Source organism: Patagioenas fasciata, chromosome 5 (assembly GCF_037038585.1).
Source record: "Patagioenas fasciata isolate bPatFas1 chromosome 5, bPatFas1.hap1, whole genome shotgun sequence".
Taxonomy (NCBI): Eukaryota; Metazoa; Chordata; class Aves; order Columbiformes; family Columbidae; genus Patagioenas; species Patagioenas fasciata.
In genome coordinates, this window is record NC_092524.1 from 5,802,006 (window position 1) to 5,820,587 (window position 18,582).

General features: G+C 36.6%; 1 protein-coding gene across 4 annotated transcripts in view; it reads left to right on the forward strand.

Annotated features, from left to right (window-relative positions):
* Window positions 1–18,582, forward strand: part of ANO3 (anoctamin 3) — a 183,491-nt gene that overhangs the window by 82,116 nt on the left and 82,793 nt on the right. For all 4 annotated transcript variants that reach the window (XM_065839113.2, XM_065839115.2, XM_071808824.1 and 1 more), the window contains exons 2-3: window positions 17,259–17,471; window positions 18,357–18,428. In XM_065839113.2, coding sequence (XP_065695185.1) covers window positions 17,259–17,471; window positions 18,357–18,428 — 285 coding nt within the window. The remainder of the gene's footprint in view (window positions 1–17,258; window positions 17,472–18,356; window positions 18,429–18,582) is intronic.

The following is an 18,582-nucleotide window of genomic DNA, read 5'->3' on the forward strand; positions in this document are numbered from 1 at the left end:
TGTCTGAAGAGCAAAGTCTATTTTCTGAAGTCTAAAGACTTGAAGAGCTTTGGCAATGTTGTGCTGGTCATAATTTGCTTCTAATCCAGGGAAGTACTATTAAGAATAAAAGGCAGATTTCATTCTGTTGTTTATTATTTTTCAGTTTTCACTGAAGATTTTTCCAAATATATAACTCAAATTAATAAATACCAGAGTAAAGCCTTAAGTAAATAAAATCAAATTGTATATAGAATTTGCAGGAAAGATAACCATTGCACTCAAGAATTGAGAACTAGAGTCAGTAACTTAATTATCTTCCTGAAATGCTGAACTTTGCAAGTTTTTTCCAGAATTTTTTGAACTATTAATGATTGTGACCATTCAGGAATGCTCATGCTACATAAATATGAGCATTCCAGTATCCAAATGTAAAATTCTATTAAAAAATAACATTAGTAGTCCAATATCCCCCTGGTGTAAATGCTTGTGAAATGGAACAGTATTGATCCTGTCACACAGAAGGGCTGTATTGTGGGTCTTAGTTGCTAACTCGGAGAAGGATGCTGTACACAGCACACAGTCAGTGCTCTTGTTGTTTCTTTTTGTATTATTTTGTGGTGTGGATGATTATCACAGCTCCCTGCATGAAGAGAGTGAGTTTCAAAAGGAGAGATGCTCTGAGGATGCTGCAGGGATCATTGCTATTTTCTGTGTGCTGGATGGGAGAGTGCGGCTGTTCCTTGCAAACATATGAGCAAAATTCCTTATTTCTCTGTGCCTCACAGTATTTTGAAGTCACTGTGGCTGTTCTGTAGCTTTTCATTCCTTCTTGAAGAGTATAACCAGACAGCGATCTTCACATGGGCCTTGGGCTAATTATCAGAATGCTACCTTACATGGCACATTTAAAATGATGACAGAAAAGCTGTACAATTTGAAACCGTGAGGGAAAGTGGTAAGTTCTTGCTTGTCGTGGGTTTCTTAGAGGTGTTGGCACCTTGTCAGGATTTCTAAACTGTCTGTGTGTTTTCCTTGAGACACGCACAGCAAATAATCCACAGTGCCTGATGCAGAGCTGGGGAGTGTGGCTGGTGCTGTGTTCTCCTGACCAGAAATCCAGGTTATGTTATACAGTCAGTGTCATAAATGAGGGATAGTGTCAATAGTTTTTTTAATGATTCTGCACACCCATACAATGCAAGGGGTTTTCTGACTAGTTTAAGACGACCTTTTTAAAACAAATTTAAAAGATGGTTGAGACATATCACAGATTCAAAACTTTAGGAGGGCAACGTGTATATGGTGTGTAACATGCTTAATGGAGGCTGCAGTCATTCAAATACATTTATCTTAACATTCTCATTCCAATCCAGATGATGTTTAATGAAATGTGGAAGTACTGTATCCCTTAAGCAGGAAATATTAGTAACCGTCATTTAGAATAGCTTGTTACACATCTCATCCATGACATATTTTATCCAATTTCTTGCAAAAACCATGTACGAGCAAAGCATTATAGGAAGTGTGGATGATTTAGTTCTGAGCACCAAGTGTGCTTAGCATACAAGATATTCCTTCCCACTCATCAAGCAGCAGTCCATCAGTGCTTTAATTCTAAGTACTTAAAAGAATTATATGGGAGAGCAAGTATAATAATTTGTACAGGTACTAAGGAATCTGCACAGAACTGCTTTGCTCCAAGTTATAGAAAAATGTGAGAGGAGAATGAGTTACATAATAGCAGCTATAAGTCTGAGTAAAGGAAAAGTCTCCTCAGGGGTGATATTAGCATGTACAAGAGTAAGAGCAGACTTTAAAGACAGTCTGGTGGAGTGCCAAGCAGCAGCTCCCAATGTCTTTCTTAAAAGTATGGGCACTGACCTGTCTTCCAATCAAGGGAACTTGAAAAACACATGCATAATTGATTTTAAAAGCCATCCAGAATAGATTTCCTATCCATGAGGAAATGGAGATGTCAGAGAGTAAACGGAATAAAAGGATATAGCCAACCTTTCAAATTTAACCCAGGCATTTCTCCTTTCTGAGTATTTCTCTGGCAATACTCTTCCTCCTCCTATCACCTCAGCAATAATAAAACAAAAATAATAATACCGGAACTCATTGAACCTGGAAATTACTTCATAACAAGAAGTGTTTGCTTAAACAATTCCGCATTGACTTCACCTGTGATTGTGTTTTCTCCCAATGAACACCCCATTATAGTCTTCACCTCCATGCTGATATGTGACCACAGCTCTGTGCTGAGACTTCCTCAGACTTTTAAATTCCTTTTCCCAGTCCTTTTCTGAGTGCACACTGAAGTATTAATGCTGTCATGCCTTCAGCGCGCATTTGACTGAGCAGACAACAGCGGTGCTGGACTGTGAACATAACCAGTATTTGGCACTTCATTTTTGACTTGCACAAATTCTCAGAAAATGAGCAGAGCTCAAACTGTGCAAACTCATCACTTTTTCAAGCATGTAAATAATGGGGTTTTTTGTAAAAAGAAAAAAAAAAAAATTGAATCCGTCTCAATGATCCACAATGTTGATTGAATAGTCTAAAGCGGTACAGAAAAATGCAGCTGATTTCTAATAAGAGATCTTGGTTTTCTATCTCTGCTCAGATTTTGTTGGAATAGCTTGGCTCTGTGTGACACCACTTTTTTTTTTAAATGCTACATTCCAACATTATCTTTTAGTACTATAAGCCTCAATATTTCTCTCCTTCAACCATGTTGAAAGGTCTGGTAACTGTAGAAGTCGTGTTCAAATGGATACATAAATTTTGCACGCACCGATGTATTTTTCAGAAGACATTTATTGTCTGGGTCTGTGCCATCAACTGATTCACAGTCCAAGGGAACAGGAATGTGTCTCAGGGTGATGGCTTATGGACAGATATGGTTTGGGAAGGTAAAAGAGCCTGCTGGAGGTCGAAACCTCAGGAGAGTCAAAACTAGGAGCAGTTGTTTTATTTTTTGTTGTTGTTGTTTATGTTTTTGTTGTTTGTTTGTGTGTATTTGTTTGTATTTCCAGATGTGAACCATGTTGCTAAGTGTATGCTCTAGTTGTCTTTAGCGGGTTTTACCTCTAAATATTTTATAAAGGGCATAGCAGATTGCCTTCCTCCTGCACGGCACTTAGATTCTAAATTATCTTGTGATAAATCGCTTATTATCTACCTAGGCTTCAAGATTACTAATTCCAGTCAGAACTAAATTCAAACATCATCTGTTAAGATAACCTTAATCATAATTTCTGAAGGCAAAACTGACAGCTTTAAGTGTATGTACCTTAAACAACAAAAAAGACATATTATTAAATGAATGTGGGAGTAGGATTGTAGTATTTCACTAGTGCTATCTACTCAGAGGACATCCTGGCTGGTTTTCAAACAATGAGCTAAACCCTCCTATACACAAAGAAAAAGAGTATAGGATGACTGAAGGTTTAATCCTTACTTCAGTGAGCACACAACTCAATTCACAGTGACCTTTATCTTTCCCTAGTTAATACTTCTCAGTGTATGTAGGCTTTGAATCAATTTTTCCCTATTCATCAGAGATTGTCTATCAAGCCAGAAACAGACATGCAAGAAACCTGTTTTTTATCATCCTGAAAACCCTTGTCTTCACAAATTTGCACATAAGTGATGGGTAATGTAACTTCAGCTTACATGTTTCTTTAAAATATGAGGAATGATTTCAATATGATTCACTACCTTTGTTCTCTTTTAACAGATTTGAATTGATTTCCTTTAATTGAGTTCGCTCTCCATATACTTCAAGTGTTTCCTTGCATCACCAAATCAATAATTGTGATTCCTGATCTCAACTCTATATACATTTTGTGTACTTTTAGTATGTGTTCATTACTGTAACCATACTTAGAGGCATTTTGAAATGCATATGACCATATAAATACGTATTAAAAGTCTGCACAAAGAGCTTTGAAGCCATTAGTGTCACTTTTGTAGATAAGTACTTAGGGATTCTTAAATCCAGAGATTATTTGACTGCTTCGCATGTTGAACCACTAAATCCTCATGTGAAATGTAGTGTGGAATTTTTGATGAATATGGATTAGATTATCACAGAGTTTTAGCAGCAAACTAATTTGTCTTCTTTCAAAGAAGCTGACAACTAGTAAGCTAAACAAATGAACTGACTGATCTTCAGCTATGGAAGCTACTGAAGAAAGAAAAAAACCCTTCCAGATGCTTCCTTTGTGTTATGTCTTAGAGTTCTTCTGAGAGGTTGGCCCACAGCTTCCTTCTGAAAGAGTTAAAGACTTTAATACTGTTTTGGTTGCTAAAATAGACAGGCTGTGAGTCCTAATGGAGCTATTGTAAAAAACAGGCCATCTGTAGGAATGACTTTGCTTGTATTGAGCCCTTAAAAGCATCATGTGAGCGCTTCTGCAGGGATGGGTTCCTTCAGTTTCTTCGGTCTTTTGTATGTCTCTAAATTGTATTGGTTAATGTATTTTTTGTAGTTTTGAGTACCAAAGGCTAGAGAAGGACTTTCCCAAGCCATCTGTTGAAGGCAACTTAAAAATAATATCATGTTTTTAGCTTAATATGCAAGGTAGAGAGAAACTAGAAGATGTGATCTCAGTGTGTTCAATGGAAACCAAGTAGGTCTTGGCCTTAACTCAGAAACAGCTCTTAAAAGAATATGAAAATGGATACGGAAGTTATTATGAACCTTGTTTGCTTTTCTTGCAAGTTGAGCTCATTGCTGTTTTCCCTGACTGCTGTGGAAAAGGAGAACAATTGGTTTCCCTCTCAAATATAAAACTGCATACGTATTTGAAGATTATTACTGTGTCTTTCTTCATTCTTCTCTTGACTGAACAACCCCAGTTTGCTCAATGCCTCTTCATCAGATGTCTGGGCTAACTCTAATTCCACCTCATATGCTCCTTTGTAGATTAAGTGATCCATTTTTCCATTCTAAAATGAAATGCTATTTATTTCAATATATTTATCATGTCATACTTCTTCAGTGAAATAAGGTTATTTTTTTAACCTTAATTCAGAGTAGGGGCTGACTGCTTTTGAATCCATGCTATGACAGTCTCTGGAATCAGAATTCCTTGTAAAGTAGGATCGTAAAATCATTTTGGTTGGAAAAGACCCTCAGGTTCATCAATTTCAATCATAACCTAACGCTGGCACTCACCCATGTCCCTGAGAACCTCGTCTAAACACCTTCTAAACCCCTCCAGGGATGGTGACTCCACCACTGCCCTGGGCAGCCTGTTCCAGTGCCTGACAACCCTTTCTGTGAAGAATGTTTTCCTAATATCCAATCTAAACCTCCCCTGGCACAACTTGAGGCCATTTCCTCTTGTCCTGTCACTTGCTACTTGGGAGAAGAGACCAACACCCTCCATGCTCCAACCTCCTTTCAGGCAGTTGTAGACAAGTGATAAGGTCTCCCCTCTGCCTCCTTTTATAATCAAAAGCCTTACTAAATCAATGTAGAAGATATATGATACGCTTCTGTCCATCTGTGAAGAATGAAGTAGGGATAGTATGATCTGATTTGTCCCTGGGAAATGCATACTGGTCTATACTCATCTTTTTTTGTGTTCCTTCTAGTCAGCAATATGCAACTGTCCGTCTAGAGATCCCTGCTGTCTTTATATGTTATGAAAAATAGTTGATTTAAGCAAGCCTTCTCTCAGACAATTATATTATTTTGTGACCGGTGTTTGTGTTCACGGTGTTTGTGATATTTACAGGACATTTTCATCAGGATTTCTTTTCCAATCTGTTTTGTATGACTGCAATCCCCAGCGCATGTACCATCAATAAATCTGGACAAAAGGGCTACAGCATGCCTGAACTGATAGTGTGCAGGTTTAAAAATGCAGAGAGTGGAGTGGATGAAGCACGTGGCTTTGGAACAAGTTACCTAACATCAACATTTTTGAGAGCTTTTACTTTGACCGAATGTGGGTGTATTTTTCTGCGCATTTAAAAAGCAAGGCTTTTGCAAATTCATATATCCCATTCTAAAACATGTGGGCAAGATAGCTATTCAGTGAAAATGTCAGAACTCTTTTTAACATTAGCAAATAGTTTTTTTCAATGTTTTTGAAACAGCTAAGACACTTTTTTAATTGGAACTGGAAAAATTTAAAAAAGCTTGGGGCATACTGTCAAAAACAGTGTATTTGGAACTTGTTTTAACTTATAATTAGATTTAACCACATCTTATTAAATCTATTACCATAGTATGACCACAGGGATTGAAGTAGAAGCATTAAAAGTGTATGCTTTTTTTTTAGCTGCAACAAATACCTGTTATACTCTAGTTAGTTATACAATTTTATTTGTGAGTACCTATACTGCAGTACACTATCTAGAAAGTAGTGTGTATGTTCTTTCATTACCCCTTGCAAAAATTAAAATTCCCATGATTTTTGTTCTTATAGTAAGAAATAATTTAGCCTTTCTCCCATTTGCTGGTGGAAGAAAAGGGTTGATGGAAAGAGAAGTTGAAATGGTAATAACTAGTTTATGACTGAGGTAGTAGCTATAGGTTAATGTTAGAATTATTCCTGGAATTGGAATTGGAATTTAAAAAAAGAAAAAAGGATGAAGACAGAATTAAAAGGATGAGGGTCCAAAGATTTGACAGGAAAAAGTGACTAATTACACAATTGTGCGGTACAGCAGTACAGGTTCTATCAACTCTAAGAACTTTGGAATTGGTTATTTATATTCTGTTTTACCTTGTATTTATACTCTTTGTTATACTTTTTCAGCAAGACTTTACGACACTGGCTTGAAGATTTTTGTCAGTCATGTGAATTTGTTCTTTCCTGTGTTTTGGGGGGGGGGGGATTTGTTTGTTTAGTTTTGGTTTTTTGAACGTAATTGGATTGGGGTTTTTTTTTCGAGAGTTTCCACTTCCAACTTTCTTGGAGAATAAAGAAAGGCAGATAAACGTCTCCAAATTATTTCCACAGTACTGTTTGTCTTACTGTTGCTAACTTTTTTTTTTTTTTAAACTACCTCAATCTAAGCAGCATCTTAATGCTATTAGATGCTTTTTTCTGTCCCATCTTAGTTTGCCTACTTTAAGTACTGCTTTTTAGCTTGTATGTTTATTTTGGATCACTTCATGCCTCTAATGAGTCCCACATCCACAAAAATGAGAATGCTTTTTTGACATTAATTACAGCTATTATTAGTAATATCTTTACAAATTTCATATTTCCTTCAGTAAATGCTTATATGTATTGTTCTAGTTTCAACCATTGAGGTTGTGTTTATACTTCCATTTAAATAGATCCTTCAGTTTACACTGCAGTGCGTTATCCTGTGTGCCTTGTGTATCCCATAACCTGCCTGGCCAGAAGCAACACAACCATGCTCGGCTTTTAAGTGCCTGTTACACAACCTGGCTTTCTGCAGAAGGACCATCCATTCTGCACAGTGCACAAAACTCTGTCTTTAGCAGTGTGCAATGCTTTTAGCTTCTCCTATATTGTCTGCCCATGCAAAATTGTCAATTACTGTCTGCTCTGATCTCAATATTTTTGAAAAATGGGAAAATGTCCAGAGAGTTGGGTTTTTTATCTCATTTTTTTTCGAAGTTTAAAATATTTGTATTTTTCCACCATCTCTTCTGTTGCACCAATCCACCTGCCAAGTATGTATTAATCCTCCTTAAAAATACTTGAATTTTTCTCTGAAATTACTACTCTTGTGGTTATTCTTCAGTACAATCAGGTATAATCCATAGCAGAATATTATCCCAAACCAAATCTCTTTTGGCATGAATTCAGTTTTTTGACCAGTTTTATTGCACCACTTTTCATGTGGAAATACTGTAAGGCCCAATCAAGTCATTGTCCCGAGTACCTTCTGCCTTAACTGCAAGTTTCAACCGCAGTTTTGCAGGCCTCAATTTTTCAACTGATTATAACCAACCTACATGCAGGTTTCCTTTCAGTTGGAATTACAAGACTGAGAGCTTCACATTTGCTATAAACCGCATCTAGGTTTGTCTCTGTAAATGAAGTCTGGAGGCGGGAGGAAGTTTTTCTATATCTGACTGCAGATATAAAGGGCAAGTATTGCTTATCACAGAAAATACAGAGATGAAAATAAGCAACTTTTTTTTTAAGTTGGTAGATGCCTAAGCACTCTTCAGAGCACCTGCTAAAGCTGCACCATACACCTGTGTATATGTAGTTAACAAGCCATTCCTAATTTCGGATTAATTTCTGGAATTGAAATACAAATTGGAGTTACCTGCAGGGCAATATCTTTGCTGTGCAAGTTTCTTACAGAACTAAATTCCAGATAGATTTGTGCAGAAGTCTGAGGAATATTGTATTATTACTATTCTACTGACTGAGCCGCTGTCTTAACTGTGATTTGTTCTGCGCAATGCATTCTTCTTCTTATCAAAGGCACATCTCATTGAGGTTTTATATATTGCTCTGCAAAGATATATTCAAAAAGTTGAGCAAATCCAGAACTTTGTAATTGTATTTCTATTGACATCTTAGTTAAGTACAGAAAATAACATAGCTTGGTAATACACTATGCCTTTTGTCTTACCTGAACACCTTTATTTTTGGATCATTTATAATCTGAATTAGGTCATAAGACCCTACTTCTAACTTGTTGACTCCTAATCTGACCACTGTGACAGAATAAAGAATGCGAATAAAGACATTTCACAATTCACATTTTCTCATAAGGGAGATGGCTACTGTCAGACCTTTCATCTCCTAAGGTAAAATGGCAATGCAACCACTTGGATGCACAAGTGAGAGAAAACACCAGCATCTTGAGTTTTATACCTTCTTGGGCTGTTTACTCCAGTTTTTTGCTCTGTTGTTTGCCTAACAAATAAATATTAGAACCTGCCTCAAAACCCTTGATACCTATTCATTTTATGCTTGGTGCATTTAAACCCTACCTTGCTCTATTAAAAGGTAAGAATGCACTTTCTTCCTTTTCTGTAACCTCATTATGTTGTTGCTAAATCAACTCAATTGTACCAGTGCTGCTCTCCTGAGGCTGCTGTGAGAAAGCATTTTTGGAAGAATATCAGGAATGAGGCCCAGGGAATAGGCTACTCTGATGAGGACATACAGCCTTCCAGAGATTTACTATGTTATTGAATTTGGGGGAGAAAATAGAATATTTTGTTGGGTTTCTAATGTTTTCTGGCAGATATATTTATAACAACTTTGGAGGTCTTCCAGACTAGTCAGCAGCCTTCTGAAACCTTTTAATTCCCATGTTCAATTAAACACAAAAATATTTTGCTTTATTTGCATACAAGAATTATTGACAAGTCAGGGACCAATTTAATTCTGTTAAAATTAAAGTTTAAATTAGGTAAGACCAGATATTCATGGAGATAAACTTTATAAAAGATATTGCATTAAGCTTTAGAATGAGAACACTGTTTTGAGCTGTTTACTTTTCTTAACTGTGCTTCTAATGGCAAAAAAATCCACTCTGCTTGTCTGAACATTTTCTTGATTTAAAACTGTGTTTCTCTCACCTTTGACAAGAAAGATCAAATGCATTGGCTGTTATCTGCAAATCAGACACTTGAAAGTGCTCTAAGTATATCTCACTAACATGAGTAATGTCAGGAATGTGTATTATCTTGTTTGTAATAGTGATCGTGAGAGAGTCTCAAAGTTTTATACAAAACGAACAGTATTCTGTAACGTGTTAAATTTGGTGAGTCCTGCCTTATTGAGGCAGTACTAAACTCAACTTTTTGTATTTAATTTAGTACCATTGTTTTTAGATAAAACAAACAAACAAACAATTTTTCCTTTCCATTTTGACACTCTTCAAAATCCATAAACTAAAATCTGCTTTATTAAAAGTAATTTCCTTGTGAAGAAGAAAAGTCTCAATCAGATATAAAGAAAGAATAGATTTGGGGCCTGTATTAGATAATCAAGAAAACAGGGTGAAATAACAAAAGACGAAGATGTGAAAAAACTGCTATTTTCAAAAGTTAGTTGAATCACGTTGAAAGTAGGTAACACAGTTGTACTTAGGTGGAATACTGAGAGTTTTTGTGTGTATAGATAGCAATCCATACCATACAGGGGCTTAAAAGACTTAAGGTAAGAGCTATTGGGGCCAATACGTGGTTGTCTGTAATGGTTTTAATTTTTTTCCTAATTCTGTGAGCACAAGGTATAACAGGATTGCTTAGAGATTCATGAGATAAATGTTGTTATTTCGTACAAAATACCCAAAATAGATTTCCAGTCATGTTTAGTACAGTGACCCTTAAGTACTGGCATCATACTGGCTGCTTCTATAAATCTTGCAATTTGGGACAACTTTGCTACATTTCCTATCACAAATGAAAACATGTTTATACTCCCTTTTTGTACATTTTAGTTCTCTCATCCTGTGAGTTAATGATGTAATCTATAACAAGGTAGAGCTATTTAAAGGAATAGACCTCATTTTAATTTTACAGCTGGTCATTACAGGAATTATCCTGATAGGCGGCATATGGGACCAAGGCCAACCTCCTGCTATATTTAGGAGGAGAGACTTGTGCAGCTTGCAAACCATTCTTTGATTCCAGCAGTTGAATTTCCTGTTGCTTTCACAAGGAAATTGGTCTTTACTTCTCTGGCCTGAGTGCAATAGGTATTTAATGGAAGAAATTTAATTTTTCATTCTTCATGAAAGCACCGTGGGACGTCTGTGCTTAGGAGTTTGGTTGGTTTTGTTTGTTGTTTACTCTGCATTTGGTATGTGAAAAACAAGACCTTAACTGTTTGAAAAGAGTTTGCAATCAAAGTTGAAGAATCCTGTTTGCAAACATAAATTAGAGGAATGTTGTCAATGGTCTTTAAATCCTTTGGTTTCGTTGCACTCTTATTTTGCATCCCCTGGCACAAAGGGGGAATGCCTGGGTGAAGATGATGTTACTAGGGAGTTGAGATTTCCATGTTAATGGGAATATTGAATGCCAACCCAAACAAGAACATAAAAATAGCAAACCAGTCATTCACGAGTTCTTTTTCTCCAGTGGAATCCTCTAGGGATCATTTCTGGTATTTTTAGTAGTGACCTGGAAGTATCTTTAAAATCATCACTGCACTGAGTGTGCAGAGGTCGTGAGGACTAAATATTTTACTAAATTGAGTGTTGGCCAACGATAAGTATTTCAGTACAGAAGCTGGAGACTTTTCCTGGGAAACAGTGTCTTGGAAAGGGATTTTTGTTTTTGCAAGAGGCAGCTATTTATAAAAGAAAGTCACTATCCTTGGAAGGGCCATAGCCAAAAGGGCTAATGGGACTTTTAAGCCGTTGTATTTGCTGTTGTAACAGTTCTACTGGGAAGTTGAGTGCTACTCTATTGTCAAGTCAAGAAAAAAAGCTGAAATATTGATAGAGTTCCATTAAGCCTTCCTTACAGTGCTATACTGAAGCAGTTATTTCTAAATAGCTCATCAGAAATATATATTTTTTTTTTTTTTTTTTTTAAGAGGATCTGGTATGAAGATCTATGGCTATCTAAATAAGTAAAGAAATAGCTTTGTATTTCTTAATCTCATGGATAAAGTGTCATAAATTAAAAAATTAGAAGCTGAACCTTGCACGTATTGTTGATGCTGTTTACAAGATCTATGAGAGAAGTTCACTGTCTCTGAAAACTGTTATGCCAGGTTTCAGTGCTTATTAAATAATCACTAACTGGACAAACCATATATTTCTTTAATTCTTATTGTGTGTGTTTTCTGGGAGAACTTTCAGGTAATCCCACTAATTCCTTTCCTTTACATTAGCTATTCTTTTGGGCTGAAGTCTATTTCTCACATGTCTAACTTGAGAGAAAAAAAAAAGCTAGCGCAGGTATAGGCATTTGCAATTTACCAAATTGTTTATATTCCTCTTTTCACAATACATAAAATTGCAAAAGGTTGAAGTAAAATCATGGTATTTAGTGGGAGCAGTCTTCATAGGCATGATTGATGATATCATTAAACCTCATATTATTTCATAAAAGCCTTCATAAATCAATACTATTCATGTAGTGAGATTAAATTGAAAAATGCCATCACAATGACTTGCTGTCATTCAGAATCTATTTATTAGCCAGTGTAGGAGTTAGGCTCACCCAAGTGGCTAAACATGAAATATTTAATAGGAGTAATGTTGGAATCTGATCTGCAGGTGAACTAGATGATCTTAAAGTTCTTTTCCAACTTAAATGATTCTGTGATTTTATGCTGACCTGTTCACTTCATAATGGAAAAGGCAGCTCAGGTGATCTGAAAAAATACCATTAGAGAGTTGGGATTCATAAGCTGTCACAATGTAATATTGAAGAGAAATAAAGTTCATCCTTGAAGACTGTTCTCTCCATGTTTAGTGTGTCTTCTTTTTTCCTTTCAAGAAAATGATTGGTTAATTTTCTCCAGTTTTGATGAGGCTTTTTAGGGGGGTGTGTATTTATATAGTAAGAATATTTGATTCTGTGGTGTGTGTGGTTCTTTTGTTTGTTTGTGTGGGTTTTTTGTTGTTTGTTGGGGTTTTGTTTGTTTGCTTTCTCTAGGAATATAAAATGAAGTCAGAGGTTTCCCAGTCTGATTCTACCTTTTGTAGGAAAAAGAAAGTTTGGGTACATTCCTGACCTACTCATATACGGGTCTAATATGTAAAACTAAGTAGCTGTTATATTTCTTGAGGTATTACAACTAGATAAAAAAGTTTCTACTGTTACTGAAATAATTTATTTCTTCATTATTAACTATCTTTTGGTTATGATTTCTCAGAATTTAATGAGTAGTTATCCTACGTTAAGTTTCTTTTGTAGATTGCAGCTGTCAATCACAGCAAGCTTATTCTTTAGCAGTAAGTACCTGTTACATCCATTGTGTATTGAAAATTAAATGATCTTCAAAATTGAGCTGTTTTATACTTGATCCTGTAGAAATATGTTTTCACATTAAACTTAAATGTCATGAAAACTGTTGCAGGCTTTTCTTCAGATTTTATGTGATTAAAGAGTCTAATTATGATGATGCTATTGACAGAAACATTTTAGATTTATCAGATTTTCAGTCTGTTTAATATGTTTTACAAATTACATTTCATTTTAATTAGTGATGTACAGCATGTGAAGCCAAAGGCTTTACAGAAATTTTTTTTACAATTAAGAAGGTAGTTGTATCAAGCAAAATTGTGATGATATGAGTAGTTGTTAAGACTCACATGTTGTTGATACTGATTGTGGATGTTATTATACTTACATAGTAGCTGCTCTTGTTTTATGCTAAGGTTTACGCTGCATTAAATGGGCAGTAGATACTGGGCTGCATTTTTTGAAATTAGCACTGGTCCAGCCTTGCCGAGGGTGCTTCCAGCACTGGGTTAATGATCCATATGGATTATCTGTCAATTTTTCTCATCTAAAATTAGGAGCAAATTAAATGCAATTTTTTTTTCTCTCCTATTAGTAAAGAAATGACTGATTGTACCTGTGTTTCACAGAATGAGGCACAGGAGAATTTTTCATTTATGTTTCTAATGGCCAAAACCCGAAGGTACCTGAGAGCTGGTTTCATGTAGAGTCTTTCTAGATTGGCATAATGTTAAGCACATGTCAAATTGTTCATATTGATCCTATGGAAAAGAGAGGAAGAAATAAGAATAATTTCAATAAGTGGATTTAGTGACCCAGTTGATGATGTTAACCACAAGCTGTTTGGGGAAGCATTGGCATACAACAGCAAATGCCACCAAAAGTAACATCTTACAGACCTGGACTCCATCACAGTATCAGGGAATGAATTAATTTGTTAAATTTGAACAATGAAGGTAGATCATACTACTGGTGTAACAGCAAATGTGCTCCGAGGTGACTTTGCTGTGACTCGCTCTCTCCAAGCAGAAGCAGCATGGTATTAATGTTTGAAATGACACAGAGGAATATGCAGTGAGAGAGCGCAAAAGGGGAATAATTTTCTTTTAAATTGAGGCAGTGCCTCATAAAAGAATTTGTGGTTTTGGGGTTTTTTTTAATGTATCATTTAAATTGTTGTTAAAATTGAATGACAGTGTGTTATTTGCATTATTGTAAATTTCTTTGGTAATATAGTGATTCATCTTGCTACACACAGTGATTCCAACACAGATACAAGACACATCTTTTTTGGAAACAGTAATAATTATGCGGTAGGGTCCACAATTACTGACAGCATATCACTGCTTCAGAAATTGATCGTTAAAACCACCCAGAAAAATCGCAAAATACGTTGGTTTTTGTTATTCTATATTACCCTTTGCTATGTCTAACTACTGTAGACTTTGGTCTAATACACTCATCTGTTTAGGAAGAGCAGCAAAGAATTCTTCTCAGAAACATTGCAAGTAGCATAACAGACATATCATGTAGTGTCGCTCTGAGCGCAGTATCATCTGCTCAGAATCATTAAGAAGCAGAATCTTTTCTTCTCGTACCTATTTAAATAGCTATGAAACCTCCTGAGGCAGCAGAAGCTTAGCTCTATCTACCTTAACCTCCCATTAAATTAATATTTCATCTCTCTGATCAAGAATAGTTCTGCTGTGCTGCAGAGCTGGAAGAACTGTCCTCAGTGGACTAATGAAGTTCTGCATTTCTTGATAAAGCAGCACTTGCATTGAAGCAAAGCATGTTTTGTGAGCTCAGGAAAGTTTTTTAAACGAAACGCCCTTTTAAACCTGGAGGGCAGGATGGCCATACAGAGGGATCTGGACTGGCTGGATCAATGGGCTGAGGCCAATCGCATGAGGTTCAACAAGGCCAAGTGCCAGGTCCTGCACTTGGGTCACAACAACCCCAGGCAGCGCTACAGGCTGGGGAAGAGCGGGTGGAAAACTGCCTGGTGGAAAAGGACCTGGGGGTGTTGATTGACGGAAAGTGAACATGAGCCAGCAGTGTGCCAAAAAGGCCACCAGCATCCTGGCTTGTATCAAGAATAGTGTGGCCAGCAGGAGTAGGGAAGTGATTGTGCCACTGTACTCGACACCGGTGAAGCCACACTTTGAATCCTGTGTTCAGTTTTGGGCCCCCCCATCATAAGAACATTGAGGTACTAGAGAGAGTACAGAGGAGGCGACGAAGCTGGTAAGGGGCTGGAGCACAAGTGTCATGAGGAGCGGTTAAGGGAACTGGGGCTGTTCAGCCTGGAGAACAGGAGGCTGAGGGGAAACCTTATTGCTGTCTACAACTACCTGAAAGGAGGTTGGAGCATGGAGGAGGTTGGTCTCTTCTCCCAAGTAGCAAATGATAGGCCAAGAGGAAATGGCTTCAAGTTGCATTAGGGGAGGTTTAGGCTGAATATTAGGAAAAATTTCTTCCCGGAAAGGGTTGTCAGACATTGAAACAGGCTGCCAGGGCAGTGCTGGAGTCACCATCCCTGAAGGGGTTTAAAAGGTATTTAGATGAGGTTCTTAGGGACATGGGTGAGTGCCAGAGTTGGGTTATGGTTTGACTTGGTGATCCTGAAGGTCTCTTCCAACTGAAATCATTCTATGATTCTATTATAATTATGAACAAGGAGTATCCTGCTAATCAGAGGACCTTCTTTGTGGACTCACATGTTGAGATTTAGAGCAGTGAGAGACTTGCTGAATGTGATGTCCTCTGAGTGGCACAAATTTTGATGGTCCATTACTGTAGTAATAAGAAACAGTTATTAATTTCAATCTTATTGAAATGTAAAGTTGTTTGGTCAAGCTTAGATGCATTAATGTTTGTTAATTGGAAATGGGGACTGAAGACCTGGGTAGCTGATGACTTCATTATGTTTTTGCATTACAAAGGCCCATGTGAGAACAGTGGGAATACTCAATGTAATTGTGGTTTTATATGCAAAGGGATTAATATGATATTTTTCAAGGAAGAAACTTGACTCGCATGGGGAAAAAAATGAACAGTAGACTGTCTCTCCTTAACCTTTGATCCAGCAGTGATGGATAGTAGAAAGGTAACATAACAACATGTGCTTGTTTAAGTTCCTTGTTCATTTCACAATAATGTTTTCATTACTTCATAGGTTTACTTGTGAGTCTCATTTTATATTCCTGTTCCTTTATGAAATACCTAGTATTGAGTGTATTTGAGTGCTATTAAATTGTTTCAGGCCTACGTTTTTGTAGCTTATTATATCATCTATTGTACTTTCTTAAACAAATGCATTTGGATTATGTCCTGTTTCCCTGTGGATTTTTAGAAAAAAATAGAAATTTTAGAAATTATTATTACAGTTTAGTGTTAATGAAGATCATAGTTAACATAAATGGAAACCTTGTTTCAGGATTCAGAGAGTTAAAAATAAGTTTTATACATTCAAATGACAAATAATGTTATTAATACCTGATATCGTAAATATAAGTTTAGGAAATGTAGTCAATCTCTTGTTTGTGGACAGGCAATATGAGCAGTTATTACGTTAACTTTGTTCTGTCACCAGCAAGGAGATACAAAAGAGAACATGCTAATTATAAAAAATTAGTGAGATATATTTTCGAAACACAGTTATCATGTTAAGATAGGAAAAAACTCATAACAGGGAGTGAGATTTGCATCACTTTTAAAATGATGCTCTGAAACCAGGGATCCCAAATTCAGTTTTAACTTAAATTACAATCTGATTTTTCAAACGTTTTCACTGACACCACACAGCTGACGGGTGTCTCTGTCTGTGCAGAGGCACCTGAACCTAAAGCCAGGAAACACACATGAAAACCCAAGACTGGCATAGGTGTCCCAGAAGAAAACCCAGAAACAGCTAATATATTCACGTGAACTTGCAGACAGCTGCATTTCAAAGGAAACATGTTCATGAATCCTTCAGGAAGCTTGTGAATGTCTTTTGCTTGTATTCAATTTTTTCATTTATTTGCTTGTTTGAGGGTTTTTTTTTCATTTCTACTGCTGAATTAAAATTTATTTAGCAATCATACTGTGGATGCACCAGGTGCTGTCATTTGCTTCTGTATGACATACATACCACAGAATCATCAGATCTGGAATATCATGAGTTTGAACTGTGGGCTGGTGATGGAAGAACAGGTGGAGAATTGCTGGGTTTTGTTCCCAACTCTCTACTCTTCTTTGATCTTTAAACATTTTAAACATTTTTGTTTAGTTGAAGAGCTGCTCATTAAGTGGATGAATCACATTGAGTTTTTTTAATTAGCTGTCTCTTTGTCGTTGCGTAGTATGGCAGAGCTTACATTTCTTTTGGCTTTTTCAGGTATGAATACAAGCAAGAGTGAGACAGTGAAAGACCATCCACTGAAACCCTCTAGAAGATCGATGCCATGTCTTGCCCAGAGCCAAACACATCCTCAGAGCCTGAGCAAACATTCCTCGTTCCTGCAGCCAAATCGTGTGCAGCCGCAGCCCCGGCCGCAGCCTCTCAGCGCAGGAACATCCACAGCCACGGTGGATGTTGTGTCGGAACGAGGTAGGAGATTTTACCTCTTTCAGGAGTTTGTTCAAACACTGGGATTGCAAGGGATGTATGGGAACGTAATCTGAAATCTTGTGGTGTCTTAGGTATAATTTTCTAGCATATCTCGTTAAATGATAGCGTCATCTGGTGAGCTTTGATTTGTTTAGATATCTGTGGTTTTCCAGAGAGATGTTTTTGCACAAAGCAGCTAGAACAACCATGGTGTGAGTTCTTGAGTTAATCTCTATAATGTCGGAAGCGAGGGTTAAACTAATTTTTATTTTATTTTTTCTGAATTATGAGATTACTTACTTCTCACTGAAAACAAGACAAGAAAGTACTGCTGTATGCTGGGGTAGAGCACGAAGGTTTCTATAGTCTGTCCTAAGAGAAAGAAAAATCTTCATTCGTTGTTGAATAGCAGAATCAGGGAAGAGTGGTATGGAGAGAAAAGGGAGAAAATCCCTATGAATTTTAGCTTGTGTTGAAAAAAAGAACTACTTTTACTTTAGGATTTCTGTCTTAACAGATAAAAATGCCTTAACAGAGAGACTAGTTCAGCTGGAGATCCCAGTCACTGTGTGTGTCACCTGTTGCCAACTGTGTGTGAACCTTTATAGAATAAATTAACTTGGGTGGCTTCTGCTACTTAATTTTGATATGTCCTTCCTTAATGTTGATAGGCACTACTTATTACACTAGTAAGTCATTTTACATAGCTAAACTGAGGAATAAAATCTTCATTAAAGTGGTGGTGTTCTTTTTTCCACCAATGGAACGTACACCTCAAAACTTCAGCCAAAAATTTTTCATTTGAGTCACTGACAGCTTTAAAAATTGTATTTTTTACTTATAAAATACATGTGAATACTGATATGAATATTGCCTTTATTCCAGCTAAAGTGATGGAGACTTTGGAAAACAACTTGCTTAAGCTGTCTAATACAGAATACAGTGATCCATTTGTAGGTAAGTTTTAGTCTGAACTGAAATAATAATGAAATAATGATTCTTCAATTCTGCAATACTGCTTTTGCAGTATCAAAGTGTAGAAAGACCATACTCACCTTGAACTGCCAGTTTTTTTGAAAGAGGGGAGACTAAATGTGACTGAAGAAATATA